The following is an 18,081-nucleotide window of genomic DNA, read 5'->3' on the forward strand; positions in this document are numbered from 1 at the left end:
AGGCCCAAAAGCACCACTAAGCCAGGGTGCCTCCCCTCCCCTCATTGATCCTTTAGAAGGAAGGAAAGTCCGGCCTTCCCCAGCAGGGCAGTGCTGCTCTGACCTATGCATGCTTCAGGACAGAGATGTTAGTGAGCTGTTTGGTCCCAAAGAGCAAGATCAGGGAAAGTGAGTGCTCCAGAGACACCAATCATGGTGCCCACCATCCCACAGCCACCCAGAGCCCTCTGCCGCAGAGCCTAGAATGACAGTGTCCAGGACTCTGGAGTGTGAAGATGGAAATGCTGAGAGAATGAGGGAGGTAGGGGGAGGGCTGGAGGAAAAAGAGGTGTCATGCAACCTCATATAGGAGGAGGTCAACAGAGTGGAAACACAGAGATAAGTGGAAACTGCACAAGAGTTGGGGGAGCGGCCAGGCCCCCAGGCCTGTCAGCCAGCCTTGTTTCAGGGTCTCTTGAGCAAGCTCGTGTTTTTTCCATTCATAGCAGGACCGTGCAGAAAGGCAGTGCCAACATCCTAGGAACCTGCACCTCCTTTCTGGCCAGTCAACAAATCCGCCCGTGAGACTTCTCTCCCAGCCCCTCCCAGTCCTGGGAGGTCCTGTCTGACCCTTTTCTACGTATGCAGAGGTAAGTGCCACAAGGAGCCTCATTCTGCATGTGTCCCCAGGGCCCAGAATTCCATTTGGCACTGAGTGAGTGCTCTCTGTATACACTACTTGTGCCATGAAACAATTCTGAGTTCCCCAGGGAGAGCCATCTGCTCCTCTGGAGGCTACCACCTGTCTTCCATCTGAGCTTTTGTCTTCCCGGGTGCGTGAGTCAGCATCTCTGTTATCTGGCCCCTTCTGACCTCCCCTGCCTGCCGAGGGAGGGATGAGTCCATACTGCTCATCACAGCATCCCCAGGACTCAGCACATAAGTGGGAGCACCAGTCCCTGCTGTCCCGGAGCTCCTGTGGCTCCATGTCTGGTGCTCATGGGAAACCACAGCTGCACAGGTCCTGGCCTCCTGTGGCCATTGCCTTCCGGACCTCTCTTCTTTCATGCCCCTCCGCATCTGACCCAAGACCCACCTATTTGCCCATCCCCCACCCCCCACTGCTGCCCTTGCCCCAGCTCCTGACTCTGGGTGGTCCCCAAAGCCCAGCCCCTTGCTCTGGTCCAAGAGTCAAGGCAGGCCAAGTGCAAAGAAGAGGCTGGGCCAAGGGACACGAGTTGTACTGACTTTATTCCCCTTCACTCTTCTCACTCGCATGCCTGCTGTGCCCCATGCTCTGGGGCTGTGGGGTGCCTGTACACGAGCAGTTGTCAGTGGTCTCAGCACATGCCTGGGCATGGCCATTCTGCCACTACCAAGCCCTCTGTGAAGGGCACCGTGGAGACTACGGCAGCATAAGCCACGGTCAAAGGCTCCCAGAACTGTGGCCACAGAGCTTGAGTTCATCACTCTAGCCACCCATCACCAGCCGGCCTGAGACCAGAGAGCCCCAAGGAGCTGGGGAGGGGGCAGACCCAGACTCCAGGCCTGAGTTCTAGCCAAACAGGCTGAGAAGTCCAGATGGACGGTGGGACCCCCACAGATCTCCTTGGAAGGGGATGATCCTGCGTCCCCCTTCCCCCAGCCCTGGGAAGTGAGTATGGTGCCCCAGTCTCCTCATTCTGACATCTGGGGGCACATTGTTTTTTTGTTTTTGTTTTTTTTAAATAAAAAGGAGATGTGAAAGCTAGTAAAACAGGAACCCCTATCCATACTGGAACTGCTGAGGTGCCATTATTGCTTCTGGCCTTGTGGTCTGGCCGGAAAGGAGCCCCCACCAACAATGGCCCAAGTGAAGAGAGTGCTTAGCACCAGGGACACAGGCTCCTATCCCCAGTTGGGCAGGGGCCTCCCAGGAGAGGGGTTGGTTGTGCCCACCTAGAGCTCCCGTGACCGTCTTGACCAGTTGCTGGCCAGCTGTCTGGACCCCTCACCTGATCCCAGAGGGGAAGTGTACAAGAACAGGAAACCCATGTCCCAGGACAGGGTTTCATCGCCAGCTCCCCACCACTCTCTGACCTCTGCTTGTCAGTATGGCCTGACAGGTCTCAGCCTGGCCAGGGCCACTCAGGCCCGCTTAGGCTGTAGTGGGGCCAGCAGGTGATGACACCACCAGTTCCTGTGGGAGACCCTGGTGCCAGTGATGGGGGTTGGAAACCCATGGAGGTCCCTGCCTACAGCCCACTGGGAGAGATCAACTTTTTTTGGGAAAATGTGAGCCAGCTCCAAAGAGCTACCAGGCACTGGGACCAGAGGTTAGAAATAGCAACAGGGAGCGGGGGGACCCTGAGGACATCACGGAAGCCCAAAGATCAAGGAGTGCAAGGAAGAAAAAGAGCTACAGTAAAGCAGGAGCCTGGAGTCCCCAGCCTTGGGGTGGGGGGCCTGACCAGAAACCTTCCTCCTCGGGGAGGGGCGAACCTTCTCTCCCCCAGGACAGCAGGGGCGCCCGAGCGTATGTCTACAGCTCCAACATCAATTGGGCAAGGAAGCTGCTGGCACTGTTCCCTCCAAGCCCAGAGAACAACCAGGGTGGTGTGGCTTGGATTATAAATCCTCAGATCACTTGGGCACCTTGGGCCTGCCCAAATCTGTACAGAATAAAGTGCTTCATTTATTGATGATTAAAATGTCCCCAGCTCCCTGCCCCAGTGCCATGGGCCTCACAAGGAGGTCAGAGGGGTTCAGTCCCCCTAACCATTACCCCGGGGCCCAAGCCTCTTCCCACTCCAGCCATGCTGGGAAGGCAATAGTTTCGGGGAGTGGTGGGGGTTTAAGGTGCAAAGAGTATAACAAACAAAATTGTATAAACACAATAGGAAAGAGCTTAACTAGGAAACGTAGCTTATGGAACCTTCCTCCCCATATTAAAGGCAGGAATAAAGACATTAAATGACAACAAAAAAGGGTTTCCTATTAGTGCTAGCCTCATGGGGGCAAGCAATTGGGTCTAGGCTGCACCTCCCCAGTCCGCCTAATCCTCCGAGGGGCCTGAACATGCAGGCTCCTTTACCGGCAGTGCAATGGGCACCCCACCCACCGGTGCAGAGGCCCAGGAGGGACGAGGATGCTGGAGCCAGCCAGGGACAGGTTGTGGCAGGGCCTAGAGGGAGGATAAGGCCTAGAGCGGGCCTTTGGGGGAGCAGAGATGGACACAGCCACACTTATTCCTTCTGGTGTGGGATATATGGCCAGAGTAGCTGGTGAGGAACTGGGGTGCTCTGTGAGCAGCCGCCCTGCCCCTGCCCCACTAATAGCACCTTGAAACCCTACCAACACTGTCCAAGCCTCATCCTAGGACTCTGTCCCCGAAGCTGGTGCTGCCAGTCAGTCTGTCTGCCCACCGAGGGTCTGGCTCACAGTGCTGTGAGGCACAGCAGCTTCTGGGGACATCTCCGGGACTCAGGACCCTTGGTGCCACCTGGTGCAGGTCAGGGATCCCTGGGCCTGCTGGCAGCGGAGTGGGTGGGGAAGGCAAGTCCCTGGGGTCCAGCCCCTGCCTGCCCCACTCCACACAGTGCAGCACTGGTCTGCAGTCTCTGCACCTCACCAACCTCCACCCCCCCAACGCTCACCCGGGTCCAGTCTCAGGCCCTGCCTCAGTGCTTGCGGCTCTCAGACTGGGTCTACAACTCCTCAAGGGTTGCGGGGGTGGCACGCCAACTTCTCCCCAAACCCTCCAAGATGAGGAAGCAAATTAGGGGCATAGAGGACATGGTGATAGGCTGCTGAGGCTGACCCAGGCTCCACCTGGCCAACCCCTCTGGCACAGGCCTTGGCAGAGAGACTGGCCACACCTGCTGCCCAGGCCCCTTTCTTTCTGCTGTAGACCCCCAGCACCCCCCTCACCTGGAGGGGGGTGCTGCAAATAGTTTTTTTTTCCTTCACTTCCAAAAAAAAAAAAAAAGTAAAGGCTTCAAGGAGTCACAGAAAGGGGGGGCACTTGGGAGTGAGATGCCCTCCACCAGCTCTGGGGGCTGCCAGCCTGCACACCCCTCATCGTCGGGGCCTCAGGCAGGGCACCTCCATCCACTTCTGGAGGTGGAGCAGGGCCCAGGCCCGCACTGCTGTGCTCCCCGGGAAGGCAGTGGGTCCCTCCTGGAGTGGGCCCTGACTCCAGGCCCCAGCAGGTGCACGGGTGCAGCTCGGCAGCTAGTTGTTGGCGTTCATCCTCCCGCCGGGGCTGGCAGTGGTGGGGAAGAGCGGAGGGGGTGGCGGCAGGTGGGGCGGGGGCGGCAGGGTCTGGGGCAGCCCCGGGAGCAGGGGTAGTGCGTGCGCCTGGGGCTGGGTTGGGGGCAGGCCTGGGGCAGCAGGGGCGCCGTCGCCGGCCAAGGGGTGGCTGACGCGGAAGCACTTCTCCTTGTGGGCCTTGAGCATGTTGGAGAAGCGGAAGCGCTGGCCACACACGTCGCATGGGTACGGCTTCTCGCCCGTGTGCGTGCGCCGGTGCCGCTTCATGTTGGGCCGGCTGGTGAAGCTCTTGCCACAGATCTCGCAGATGTACGGCTTCTCTCCTGGGGGTTGGGGGTGGGCAGCAGGGCGTCAGTGAGGGGTCGCCACACCCCAGTCTGGGGCCAGCCTCCGTCTCCCACGGAGCCATAGTGAGACCCAGCACTGGCGCTCTCAGATCCTCCCCGACCCTGGGGCATTTTGTGCTAGCCTCACCCAACCCTGGGAGGCAGGAAGGATGGGTAAACGGAGGCCCAGACTTGAGAAGGGGTGTGGCCAAGATTATTCCAGGTGTCCTGAGCGGGGCTGAGAAGGGGTCCCAGGCCCGGCATGGAGCCCTGTCCCCAGGGGCAGCCGCACCTGTGTGGGTCTTCATGTGCTCATCGAAGTACTGCTTCATGTTGAAGTCCTTGCCGCACCACTGGCACATGAACTGCTTGTGGCCAATGTGGATGCTCATGTGTGACCGCAGCTGGTACTTGTACTGGAAGCGCTCATTGCAGTTCTGGGGGTGGGGTTTGGGGGTGAGGCCCAGGCACAGAGCAGAAGAGCAGCCTTTGTGGAGGGAACAGCTCCCCTGTGGCCACAGGGCCAAGGAGGGACACACTCAGGGGCTCCTGGGCAAGGAGATGGGGATGTGAGGGCAAGCCGAGGTGCATCTGGGTGGGCAGTACATGGGCACAAGAGGAGAGGCCACAAGCACCCCAGGCTTAGGTGGGGAATGGGGGTCGGAAGTGGGAAAAAGCCAGAGAGTAGAGGGAACCCCATGCTTAAGGCATGAGGTCCCTCATCCTTCCTCCTGATCAGATGCCCAGCCCCTGCCCCCACCTCCCCACCTGCAGCTCTGTTGTCTCATCTGAGCTCCAGGCCTGGGATGCTCCTGAATCCGCTTCCCCAGAAAGCCTGCTCCTGGGGCTGCAGCCCACACACACTTCCCACCCTGAGTGTGTGGGGCTGGGCTGGGGAAGGAAGGGCAGGATGGGGGTGGGCCAGAGAAGAGTAGGGGCTGGGTGGGAGTGGGAGGCAGGGGCCGCAGACCTCAGAGGGTGGGCCTCTCTTTCTGGACCCTACATTCCATCCCCTAGCCCTGTTTTTCAGCAGCTGCTCTCCCTGATTCCTGCCCCTCCCAGGTGGCCCCTCGGGCAGGCCAGGCAGGAGATGGAAGCTCACCTCACATCTGAACGGCTTCTCCCCTGAGTGCTGCAGTGAGTGCACCTTGAGGGACATGCTGCGCTTGAAGGACTTTCCGCAGGTCTCGCAGGTGAAGGGCATGTCCTTGGTGTGGGCTACGAGGTGGGCACCAGGGCCATCATGTCTTACGGGCCTGCCCAAGCACCCCGACATTGGGCCCAGACCCTGCCTCCTGGGGCAGCCCTGTGCCACCACCCTTCCCTGGAGCTGGCCTTATACCCTGTCCCGGGACCTGTGCTGATTCCCAGGAGAGGCCCCCTGCCTCCATGGCTGGATCTCCTATCCGCTCTGAAGGTCTGCCTCAGACATGCCGGGGCTCTGTGGTTCTTTAGCCTCTGGTCAAGGGAAGTGGCCAAGGCTGCCTTGCCCCCAAAGCTTCAGGGAAGGATGGAAGGACCCTGGGTGGACCTGGCTTCAGCTCAAATCCTGGCCCGACCACTGGCTTCCCGCTCAGTCTCTCTGGGCCTCAGCTTCCTCTCCTATAAAAAGGGACTCATAGTGGTCCTGAGCTTCAGGGGTGGTGGGCTTTATAGGGGACATATGCAGAAAGGTCCTGGCCTCAGGCCCTAGCCAGCAGTCTGGAGGAAGTTAGCTGCACTCCTCCCAGCACCCATGGGTAGGTGAGGACCAACAAACTCTTCAAGGATCTGGTAGGTGGCCACTGGAGACAGAAGGCTCCCCTCCAAGCTCACAAACACCAGTCCTGGTTTACCCAGCATGCTCCTGGCTGAGAACTAGGCCGCAGGGTCCCAGCTTCCAGTCAGTTCATGCTGGAGGGCCCCCAGCACTGTCCCACGGAGAAAGGGATTAGGACCTGGCCAGGGGCTCACTGTCCACCTTGGCTACCCCTCCCCCTCAAGGCCCAGACTTGGAGTGGGCAAGGCAGGCAGGGCTGTAGGGACATGAGACTCTGCCAGGCCCACATACAGCGGGTGGGCAGCCTTGCCTGGGGCAGCGGAGTGGCCAAAACACACGCTTGGGGGACCTCCTTACTGTGTCCAGGCATGAACCCTGAGGGGAGGCTGCATTCAGAGAGGCCTGAAGCCCTATGAGGACCAGAAGGTAAGAAAGAATCAGAGGCACAGCTATCATCAAACTGACACAGGGCCTGCACCAGCCCATGCAGTACTTTGTATAATTAGGAAAAGGTATTCCTTTCCCTGGGTGGACACAAGCCCATGCCAGGATGCACAGCCTGGTTAGCAGTGTGCCAGCTTGATTCCGGTTCCCACCTGCCATCTTGTCCAGGCACCCTTGTGCAATGTGCAGCCTGCCCAACTGTACATGCCAGCCCTGGCCCCAGAGCCTGTCCAGGCTACACCTGCCACTGGAACCAACCTCCCTGGGCCTCCCAGCTGAGAGGGGCCTCCTCACCCCTTCACATTGCCCTTGGATGTGAAGTCTTTCCCATCCACCAGCCAGAAGCTGGTCCATCTCTATCCTCCGGCTCCATCCCCCTGTGGCCCAGACTTACCAACCATGTGCTTACGCACATGGGCCATGGTGTAGAACTTCTTCTCACAGATCTCGCATGAGAACTTCTTCTCTGCGTAGCCGTGCACAATCTTGTTATGCTCATGGAGGGACCAAAGCTTCTTGAAAGCTTTGCCGCACGTCACACACTGCAGAATAAGAGGACTTGAGGCCCTGGGTGCTGAGTCCCCAGGGCCTTGGACTTGGGCAAGCTACTGCCCCCGTCTGGCCTCAGTTTTCCCACTTGAAATATGCTGGAGGGCCCTTGATGCCAACAGCCAGCCAGCTCTGATGTTTCTAAGGTTGGGGATGAAAACTCCTTAAACACCCCCAAACACACAGCCTGGGGTCCTCCTTCATCCTTGAGTTAACTAGGGTCAGGGGCTACCTCCTCCAGGAAATGCCCCCCTCTGGGCTCATTTCAACAAGGGCTTCCAAAGGTGTCATCCTTTGTCTGTCTATAGAGGTAAGGCAGACAACTAGCTGAAGGGCCGCCTCTGGTATGGAGGCTACACGCAGAGATAACAGGTCTCACAGAGTGAGCCATTATCACTGCTGCCTCCTCCTGCTGGGACCTGTGCCATGACACCATGGTATCCCCTAGAGGATGAGTCCCAGAGGTGTTGGCTGAGGAGGACAGCAGGAGGCTCAAGGTCCCATCAGGCACAGAGAGTGGTGGGGGATCTTGGGGACCATATCCCCCAACTTGTTCTCCTGGACCCTTCCTTGTCCTGCCCATCTATGCAGGATACCTCACAGGGATGGAGGCTAGGCCAAGGCTTGGGCAGAAATTGGTCAGGGTACCGAGGTTGGATGGGGCAGAAGCTTCTTTCTCCTTCGGGGGGAGACTCAGGTGTGCAGCAGTTAGAGCATCAAAGGGCAGCCCAGCAGGTGGGCAAGTGGGCACAGGTACATAAGGGTGGGGCAGGATACCAGGTGACCCCCGGGTAACACTTTCTCCACAGGGCACTGCAATTAGCAATTAGCACAGGCAATTAGCACCCACCTACCTGCTACCTTTCCCCCTTCTCCTGGGCCAGAAGAGGTGAAAACCACCCGTGGGAGCCTGGCTGGCCCTGTGCCACCCCACCCTGAGAAGCGAGGCTAGCACAAACAGACTCAGGCTGGCTCAGGGCCCAGCAGCCAGCTCAGCTCCCCTGCTTACCCCAGCAGCCTCTGCTCTTCCCAAATTTCTCACCCAATCCCTTTTTGCCAGGCCCATGAGAGCTGGCATCCCCAAAGAGCTGAAAGTGGGGGCTGCCTCCTGCTGGGCTGCCCCCTACTCTGTACAGCACTTTTGTGGGAAGTGGAGGATGGCATCCCTCTGGGCAAACCCCTCCTCCCATCGTGTGCTCATGTGCTGCAGTGCACAACCTGTGAAACTATACACAGTGGCCCTGCTGGCCTTCCTACAGCCCCAGTGTTTGTTAAAACCCCGTCTGACTCATCCCACCCAGAGTGGGCTGTCTTCTGGCCTTGTCTGCTCAGACAACTCTCCACTCTCATCCTCCCAAGTCCATGTGTCCCCTTTGTCCCTCTGGCCAAGGGTACGGTTTGTTCCAATCCTCTGCACATCTCTTCATGCGCCCAACTCTATCCACCTCTCCCAGGAAGCTAGGCTTGATGTTATCCCTGAGCTCTAACCATCCTGAAAACTGGGCCTGGGCCAGCCTGTCTGGGGGCTAAGTCTGGTCTCCGCAGACCACCTAGGTAATGCAGTCAGCAAGACACTGGGTGCCCAGAGCCCAGTTCTGGCCTAGCCTCACCTGGACAGCCTCTGCCCTGCCCCCAGCCACGTGAGGCCCACCTGGATGTTGCGCTCGCAGTCCGTCTGCCTGTGCAGCAGCAGCTCGCTCTCCAGCAGGAAGCGCTTGCCGCACTGGTCGCAGATCTGCATGCGGCTGTGGGTCACATTCATGTGTTTCTCCAGGTACCAGCGGTTGTTGAAAACTCGTGGGCACTTCTGGCATGGATGGTGCTGCTTCTCCTCCAGCTTCACCTTGGCCCCCAGCCCATCAGTGGCTGGTGGCCCTCGGGCTGATGCAGAGGCCACTCCAGGGGGTGGCTTTGGCCTCTTCCCACCCCGCCGCCCAGCTTCTTCAGGTTCAGGGGTACCCCGGCGCCGGGCATTCTCCCGGGACCGTGTGGCCATGTGACTGTGGGAAGGGGGGTCTCCCCGGCTGCCTTGGCTTCCCCGTGGCCCCTGCTTGCCCCCAGCCTCCCCCCCCTCCCCCTCCTCCTCCTCCGAGCTCTCTTGATCCTGCTCACTAGGCCCTTCCTCCTCTTCCTCCTCCTCTTCCTCCTCCTGCTCACTGTGCCCGTCCTCCTCCTCCTCTTCCTCTTCTCCCTGACTGCCACCCTCTTCCTCCTCCTCCTCCTCCTCCCGTCCACTGCCACCACCTTCCTCTTCCTCCTCTTCCTCCTCCTCCTCCTCGTCGTCCTCCTCCTCCTCATCCGAGTGTCTCTGCAGCCCATCCTCCCGGCCCAGAACCATGGTGGCCGGGCTTGGCCCGGCACCTGGCTTCCCCTCTGGCCCCGTGGACACGTGCAGGGTCTGGTTGTTGAGGTTCACCTCCACGATGATCTGGGACTGCTCCCTGCGGCTGTAGGTGCCAGAACCCCCAAGCTCTTCCTCCAACTCTTCTCCACCCTCCAGCTTGCACAAGCTGGCCGGGGGCCCACCGGCCTCCTCGACACCACCCTCCTTCTCCTCCTTAAAGAAGGGCTGGGCTGGCCCAATGGTGGCAGGCACTGTGCCACCAGCAGTCCCTGCCCCGTCCTCAACACGCACCGAGTAAGGGTCAGGGCCCTCTCGGGCGTAGATCTTGGGCAGGCCTGGGGTGTCGGCCTCCTGCTTGATGTCACAGTAGTAGGGTGGCGCAGCTGGAGTGCAGCTGGCAGCCGGCTGGGCCAGGGCCACAGTGCCCGGACCTGGTGGGCCTAGAGAGCGGGCGTCCAGCAGCTCTTGGCAGGACGCAGCGATGTCAGCCATCTGCAGCAATGAGGCGGCGCTGAGCACCTCGTGGACGTTGGCCGCGTTGACCAGCAGCTTGGATGTATAGATGAAGTTGAGGATCTGCTGCAGGCCCCCAGGTGCCAGTGCCTCCAGGGACAGCTCCACACGCTGCAGCTGCTTGTTCTGGGTGAAGAGTGAGTGGAAGAACTGGCTGTAGGCGGCTAGCACACCCTTGTGTGCCGGAAAGACGCTGCGCTGGGGCACCAGCACCAAGTCCACGTCGCAAAGGTCAGGCTGGAAGAGGCGCTGCTCGTTCAGGCGGCCCATCAAGCAGGCAAAGTGCAGCGCCACATCCTCCACCAGCGAGAACTCAGCCGCCGGGGAGTCAGTTGTCTTCTCAACCAGCAACTGCGGGGACAGAGGGCACAGGAGTGGGTCAAGGCCAGTGGGCCCCTGCCCGCCCTTCCCCTAGCACCACTCCCAGCATTGCCGGCCATCCAGGAGGCAGCCCATCACTCGTGGCTCCACTTTACAGCAACAGAGCCGAAGATCTAGCAAGGAAGGAATTCAAGCCTGAGTGAGCTGCCGTCAGAGCTCAGGCTCCACTCATGACCCTCTGAGGCTGAAGATCAGGTCCTGTCACTTTTCTGGGCCTCTGGGTCGTCCCCTGGGAAATGGGAAAAGTCATCCCAGGAAGGGAAAGGGAAGGAAAGGGGATGAAAGAGAGACCACAGTGACCAACCATCCAGGTTTGCCAGGGACCGGGGCATTTTCTGGGGTGCAGGGCTTTCAGTGCTAGAACCAGGACCATCGCAGGCACACCGGGACCAGGTGGTCACCCCAGGAGGGCCACAGGCATTCCTTCAGCGTTTCCTCAGCCCCATGGATTCTCTCCACATATTCACTCACACATACCAATATAAGAAAGTTTGCCCAGCCTCAAACACCTCAAGAACAGAAGCCGGGCTCACTGCTCACTGCCCGGCCTCTGGCTTCAGAATCCAAGGGGTAGCACCTGAGGGAACCCCTCATTGCAACAGCCATGTGGCTGCTGCAGAAGTTGAAACCTGTGAAGAAATCCAGGCTCAGGCCCCCCACTCGGGTCCTGCTGTACTGCCTGGTGAGGTCCGCTCATCACAGCCAGGGCTTGGGCCAGGCTGCCCCCAACCCCTGCCTGCAGCCTCAGGCCTAGCCCCCAGCAGCTCTCTCTCACTCAGGGGCTCTGCAGGGGTGGAAGGACACAGCTGTGGAAACTGCCTACCATGCTTGCAGGCAGGAGGCCCCCAAGGCCTGCCCCAGACCCTTTTCCCTGTAGACCCCCAGACCCCAGGTCAGGTATGGTCCATGTCCACAGGCTCTGGGAAAGCCCTGCCTTAGAGGCCACACCATCTGGGGCTTCCAGAGCCCTAGGGGAGGTCCTCAAAGTCTGATGGGTCAGACTATCAGGCCCGTGGGCCACATCCAGCACCTGTGAATTGCCTGGAATAGAGGCCAACTCAGTCACCCCCGGCTCTACAACAGCAGCCTCCCCAAAAGGTGGGCAGCACAGACAGGCAGCCTGCCCAGTCCCTGCACCAGGACCATCGCACAGTGATGTGCAGATGTTCAGTTAATATCCACCAACCACCAGCTCGGCTGGACCAGCACCACTGGTTCCAGGTTCTGGCTCTCCTCAGGGCCTGCCCAACCAGGTCTGAGCCTCCTGCATTAGGGAGGTACCTTGCCACAATATTTTGATGGCCACAAAACCATCAGCTTCATAGCTGTCAGTGCCTCCACATCCCTGGGGACCCTGGGATGAATCCTGGCCCCATCCATCCACAGCCTACCCACCCATCCCCACCATGCCAGGCCTTCCATCGCCAAGACAGCAGTGGGTAGGCTGGGACTGGGCAGGGGTGGTGGTGGTTGAGCTCCACTTCTCAGTCACCTGAATGAGAAACCTACCCTGGGCCTCAGGAGGAGCCTGCCTGAGCCACCAGGGGCCACCTGTCTCCAGGCCTGCCCTGGGGCCTGCCCCCTACACCCAGCGGCCAGGGCAGCAGCCATCCTGTGCTCCCTCACATCCCAGTCTGGCCAGGCCCCTGGCCAAGGCTACCATCTTCCTTGAGTTCTCCACTACATCCCTTACCCCAGCCAAGAAGCCATCCATCTGCCCCTCTGTCCCAGGCTGTCCAGGCCTGGCCAACCTAACTGGGACGTGGCACCAAGCCCCTCCCATCTCCCTCCTCTGACTCATTCTGATTCATCTTCTGGGACCAACCCCTACTACACAGATGGAGAAACCGAGGCTCAGAATGAGAGGGTTCTATAGTCCAGAGCCCCTGGACTCCCAGCTCTGCTAAGACCACCCCTTCCTTGCTAGACTCCACATGGCTGGATTTCTGAGCCTTTAATGACTTAAAAAGTGAGAACATCCCTCCACCTGGAAACCAGCCGTGCTTCACCACACCCACCACTACCCCCTCTACCTGCTCCCTCCTCCCTAGAGCCACTGCACCTGCAGGTCAGCGAAGGATCAGGGTACAACTTGGGTTGCAACAGGGTCTCCTTAGGGCCTCCAGGGGCCAAAGAGCGGCAGGAGAAGTGGCTTGGATAAGGGCTTGCCAAAGCCAGGCCTGTTGGGGGAAGTCCACCCCAGGCAACAGAGCCCCGGATCTCTCTGCTCTCCCTTTATGAAATGCCCTCCACTGCCCACCTGTGCCCACCTGCCACAGGGAAAGGGCAACCTTCCCATGTGCACTTTGGCCTCTAGGCCAAATGAGGCCTGACTTTGGTCCTCTGGCCTCTCAGCAGGAAAGGAGGGGAGTGCTGCCTCAAACACTCCATTGCTAAGGTAGTACCCTCAGCCAAGGCAGCACCATCCTTGGCCCTTGGGGGGCCCTAAACCTCACGACCTGATTGGACTCTCTTGACTGGGCACAGAGATACTGCCCGAGTCCACAATTGGCAGCCCCTCAGCAGGGTTCAGCCACCCCTGTGTCTGGCCCCTCCCACAAAATGCCCACCAGCTGTGCTGGCCTCCACAGCCAGATGTGCTGGTTCCCGGAAGCAATGGGTGCCCCTCCCCATCCCCATCCGGCTGTGCCAGCTGCAGTCCAGGTCACTCCAGCCTAGCTAAGATGCAGGACCAGGGAGGTGGGCAGGCACTCTGGTTGCCAGGGGGTTTCATGCCCTTAAACCCTTGCCCCAAGTCAGGCTGGGGATTGGCCAGGTGCCAGATCTCTCTCCAGGCTGCTCACCCAAGTCAGAGCCTTCTACACCTGAGGGGTACCTTGCCTCCCTGATGAGAAGCCTCATCTCTCTACCCTGCCTCAGAGCCTCCCTGGAAGGCCCCATGATGAAACCTGGGGAGTCCATCTGCGCCCCCCTCGCATGTCAATTCTTTCTACACTGGGCAGCAGTGGGTGGGCCCAGACTGAGCAAGGGGGCACAGGCTCATGACCTCTAGGCTCCTCCTTTTGGTGAGGGAGTGTCCATGCCAGCCTCCTCTGTGCACACACCTCCCCTCTTTCCCTTGGAAATAGACCCAGAGAGGGCGGGGGATCTGCCCAAGGTCACACAGGAGTTGGTACCGGAGCTATGGGTGTCCTCCCACACCCCCTTGGCCCGGGTCATCCCGAATCCCCAGGCAGGGCGTCTCCAGGGCCCACGTGGCCCAAGGCCCAGGCGGGAATCCGACTCCCTCTTCCCCCCATTACCCAGCCCGAGGGCGGCGCCGTCCGGACACAGGGCAGCGCCCCCCTTCGCCGGTGCCTAGTAAGACCTCAGCCTCGCGCGCCGGCGCCCCCACCCCAGGAATTTAACCCCCTCCCCACCGAGAGCAGCGCCACAGCGCCGCAATCCCGGCCCGTGGGACCCAGCAGATGGAGCCAGGAGACCGGGGGAGGGGGGAAGATCCCTCCAGCCCCTCCACCCGAGCCCGCGGGCCGTGTGCCTGGGAGGTCAGAGCTGGCAGGTGGGCGGATAAGCGGGGGGACAGGCAGGGCCCTGCGTACCATGGTGCCGTGGCGCTGGGGGCTCACAGGGCCCCGCGGGATCGCGCTGCCCCCGGCGGCCAGGCCGGGGCCGCTCCATGAAGCGCCGCGCTGGGGGCCGCCCCCGCGCAGGGCCCCGCGACCATGGCCCCCGGGGGCGCGGCCGGGCAGGCGGAGGCGCAGGGCCGCGGCGAGTCCAGCGCCGAGCAGCTGCGGCCCCAGAGCCTCGGGCGCGGCGGGCGGGGGGCGCGGGGCGCCGATTGGAGCCCGCGCGTCAGCTGGGGCCGCCGTCTGGACGCTTAAAGGGCCAGGCCGCCTGCGTGCCGGCGGGGGGCGCGGACACGCGTGATGTGCGCGGTCCCCGTGCAGCCCGCCCTGCCGCAGGCTGCCCTCCACCCCCAGCCCCAGCTCCAGCCCCCGGCCCGTCCCCACTGCTCATATCCGAGCAGATAGACCCCGGCCCCACCCTCCCGTGCTGAGCCTCCTTTCTGCCGGGAAGTTCGTCCGGGAGTCAAACATCGGTGCCCTCCGGTTGCGCCACGGAGGGGGAGCCAGGATAGGAAGCTGCCGTGAAATCAGGAAGCTGAGCGCGCCGGGCCCCGGATTCGATCAGAAAAGGCTTCCACCCGCTCCCCTGAGCGATCCCACGCTGAGGGACTGAACCCCGCACCCCAGCCGCGCTCACCACCCCCACCCTCTCGCCTGGGCTGCTCTGACCTGGGGGTGAGTCTGGGGTCCCCAACTGGTCCAGTCCCCCATCCCTGTCCCAGGGCGGCGCAGGGCTCATTTTGCTCTGTGCCTCCAGGACTTGGCTCCAGTGGACCCATACCTACCTGGCGGCCTCATGCTGCCACCCAGGGCAGGAGATTTAAAACCCAGGACTACAACTGCAGCGATCAAATCCTCTAAGGTGACTGGCCCAGGACCAGGAGACAGAGGGACCAGAGGAGTAGGGACCAGAGGCCCAGGCCCCACTGTGCCCCTCTAGCCGTGTGACCTGACCACTGCTGAATGGCCCCCCTGCTCAGCCTCTGCTGGGGAGATGCAGCCAGGCTTGCGGAATGCTGCTCTGGCATGGACACCCGTGGGGGCAGGGGGCTGGCTCTGTTGGCAGGAGGCTGTAAAGGAACACCGCCAGGCTCAGCAGGCAGCAGGGTGGGGACCACGGGGCACTAGACCTGGCAAGGTCTGGATGGTGACTGGGCCACCATTGTAGAGAGGCCTCTGTGGGCATCCCCTACTCCTACCCCAAGCTGACTACTGCCCATCCTGGGTCACTCTCATGTTGCCCCCATCCTGATATTCCGCACCCCTCCCCACACATGTGCGCTTGTGTTTACATACAAGTCCATGTCCAGCTGAAGCAGTATCTCCTGGGTATGTTGCCCTACTCATGAGTGGGCAGGAACTCTGGCGCTGGCTCAGGGTGACTTGGTTCTAGGTACCAGAGGAGAAATGGAGGAGAGACCAGGGTCTTAGGCAGGTGCCGTGAAACAGCCTGATGGTCTGTCCCATAAGATTGCAAGGGCCTCCTCCCCCACCCCCACTCTCTGCCAGAATACAGAGGGCCTCAGGATTAAGGCTATCCCAGAGCTAGGGAGAAAATGTCTCAGGGGCCAAACCTGGGGCATCTGGAAGCCCCTGGCAGCTGCTGCAGACATCCTGCACCTGCATGGGTGCACAGACAGGTGGCCCAGCTCTCAGAGGCCCCAAGTTAAGGCCAGGCCAGAGCAGCTTACATGCTTCTGACCAGCTAGCCCCCTGAGGGCTGCCTTCTGCCTCTTCCTCCCAGCCCACTTCCTCATCTGACTCACAGTGGATCCTAGCACTGGCCCAGGAGGTAGTAAGGGAGGGGCTGTGTGCCCATTGGTTGGATAAGGACTCTGAGGCTCAGAGCAGGACAAATCACTTAGGCATCAGCATCAGGAGCCAGGGTAAAGGGAGGTGGGGAGAGGGGACCCCTCCACAGGCTGGAAGAAGCCTGGCAGAGAGAGCTGCATGGGACATTGCTAGGCCCACTGCCAAGCCAAAGCTTGATAGAGGGTGTGGCCAGCGTGACTGAGGTAGTGATGCTGGCCCTATGGGGCCTTGCTGGGGCCTTAGCTCCAGCAGTTAAGCTGCAGGAAGGGCTGGAGGTTGGGTGAGAAGGGAGGGGACGGGTGGTGGGGAGGCACTCAGTCTCCCTGAAGGCCTCGGCTGTTCCCCTCTTGCTTCTCTGGCCTGCAACTCATCGGCTGGAGAGTCCCAGGGCAGAGCCTGAGCTCTGTGAGCAGCTGTGGGCACCTGGCAACACTGGACCTGGCAGGAAGGAGTGGTTTGAAGAGCTGTCTGGTGGGCCCAGAGGGCTGCTTAGAGCTGAGGCTTGAACTTAAACATTAACTAGAGCAATGAGGGAGTGAAAGGGCTTTCCAGACAGAAAGCCTGCAAAGACCAGGAGGTGGAGACGATTTAGCACCTGCAGGGAACTAGAGGGGATTTGGTGTAGTGGAGTCAAGATTCCTGTCGATCAGGAGTTGTCTGGTCAGTGGGAGTGAACAGGTGGTGCTAGGCAGAGGCAGAATTTCTCCCTTGGTCCTGATGAGGGGCATGCAGTAGGAGCTTCACTTCAGGGAGGTCAAGGCAGGCTTTCTGGAGGGAGGGACTGAGTTATTGGGGAGTTGACTCCTAGGCCAGAAATGCATGCCCCAGGGGTGAGTCAGGAGTCTGGAGACGCTCACCCAGCAAGGGCAGAGCTTAGTGATCCTTCACATATTTGGGATTGGGTCCTGGCAAGGTCAGCAAAGCTATGCCCCTGCCTCTAGAAGACAGCTCATGGGTTTTCTCTCAATTTCCCTAAGTATCTACCCTCAGTGCTGGAGTGTCCTCAGGCTTGGTTGGGGAAACCTGATTCAACCCCACTGAAGTTAGAAAGAACAGCCCAGGTTGTGGGTATGCATATGTGTGTGGGAGCAATGCAGGGCTGAGTCAGCCCGGAGGGCATGGAGCTGTGTGTAGCTGAGCCTGGGGAAGAGGGAGAGCAGAGTGGGCAATGCCAGAAAAATACAGGCACTGCAACTCAACTCGCACAGCATGGGGCCAGTGGGGTGGCAGGGAAGTTCAAAGCTACCCACTAGGCACTGACCCAAAGCCCAGAGCTCTAGCAGGGTGGGAAAACATGAATCCCCTGGGTGTGGGGTGGGTTAAGGGTGGAGGTTACACCTGAATTCTGCCTCCACCGAACCCAGCACTAGTAGGCTACAGCTGCCCTGGGTTGGGAGCCTCATGCAAACCAGTAGGTTGCCTGGTTCCCTCACAGCATAAACATCATGGCTTTGGCGTTTCAGGTCTCTCTTGCAGCTTCTAGGATCCTCTCCTGCCCTGTTGGTTCTAGGGGCCTTGGGCCTCTCCCTAGTGATTGAACCTGGCTCCACACATAAACCCTTTGGGACTCCTTCACTTCTCCTAGAGGCACCACCTCAGGGGCCACCACCTCTGAACCACTGATGTATACTTGGTTTTCTAAACATTTAATACACCACAGTTCTAGGAGGAGGAATCCCTAGCATCCATTTTTCAGATGAGCTGAATTATAGAGGTCAAAGCAAATTGTCCTCCTTCCGGTTACCCAACTGGGAAGTGGCAGAGTAGAACTTGAACCCAAGCAGCCTGGTTCTGGCCCAGAGTCCTTAACGACTGTACCATAGAATAGGTGCTCATAGAAGTGCCCCTGCTTCTTCAAAATAAAATCAAATTAGGCTGGAGGCATTGAGGTCAGTGGGGACTCTTTTCAGGCTTTCTCTGGGAACCTGGCCTGATGGGAGATTTTAGTTGCTAGAGGTCCTAGGTGACCAGAGGCTGAAGTGCCAGCCTATACACCCAACCCCTGTGGGCCAGGTTCACTGGGAGGCAGACTCGTCTGCAGGCTGTGAAGGGATGAACACCCCTGGTTGTCTATCATGTCTGAGTGTGCCAGTCATATATACCCTCTTTCAGGGTTTATGAGCCATAGGAGGCCCA

At 60.0% G+C, this 18,081-nt stretch overlaps 1 protein-coding gene and 1 long non-coding RNA gene across 4 annotated transcripts in view; one reads left to right on the plus strand and one right to left on the minus strand.

The window, feature by feature from the left end:
* Window positions 1–1,211: 1,211 nt before the first annotated feature.
* Window positions 1,212–15,082, minus strand: ZBTB47 (zinc finger and BTB domain containing 47). 3 transcript variants are annotated; one of them, XM_058442421.1, is made up of 6 exons: window positions 14,919–15,082; window positions 8,960–10,516; window positions 7,154–7,301; window positions 5,659–5,774; window positions 4,849–5,065; window positions 1,212–4,553 (listed from the first exon to the last, which is right to left on the minus strand). In XM_058442421.1, the coding sequence occupies exons 2-6, from the start codon at window positions 10,433–10,435 to the stop codon at window positions 4,192–4,194; spliced, it is 2,319 nt and encodes a 772-aa protein (XP_058298404.1). In that variant the 5' UTR covers window positions 10,436–10,516; window positions 14,919–15,082; the 3' UTR covers window positions 1,212–4,191. The 3 variants fall into 3 exon arrangements, with proteins under 3 accessions (XP_058298404.1, XP_032017820.1, XP_058298403.1); XM_032161929.2 differs by lacking the exon at window positions 14,919–15,082 and adding an exon at window positions 14,107–14,315 and having other exon boundaries at window positions 4,849–4,993; XM_058442420.1 differs by lacking the exon at window positions 14,919–15,082 and adding an exon at window positions 14,107–14,315.
* Window positions 14,414–18,081, plus strand: part of LOC131384017 (uncharacterized) — a 42,060-nt gene continuing 38,392 nt past the window's right edge. The window contains exon 1 of the long non-coding RNA XR_009214488.1: window positions 14,414–14,808. This is a non-coding gene — a long non-coding RNA (uncharacterized LOC131384017). The remainder of the gene's footprint in view (window positions 14,809–18,081) is intronic.

The sequence above is a fragment of the Hylobates moloch genome, unplaced genomic scaffold, assembly GCF_009828535.3.
Source record: "Hylobates moloch isolate HMO894 unplaced genomic scaffold, HMol_V3 SCAFFOLD_8, whole genome shotgun sequence".
Lineage (NCBI taxonomy): Eukaryota > Metazoa > Chordata > Mammalia > Primates > Hylobatidae > Hylobates > Hylobates moloch.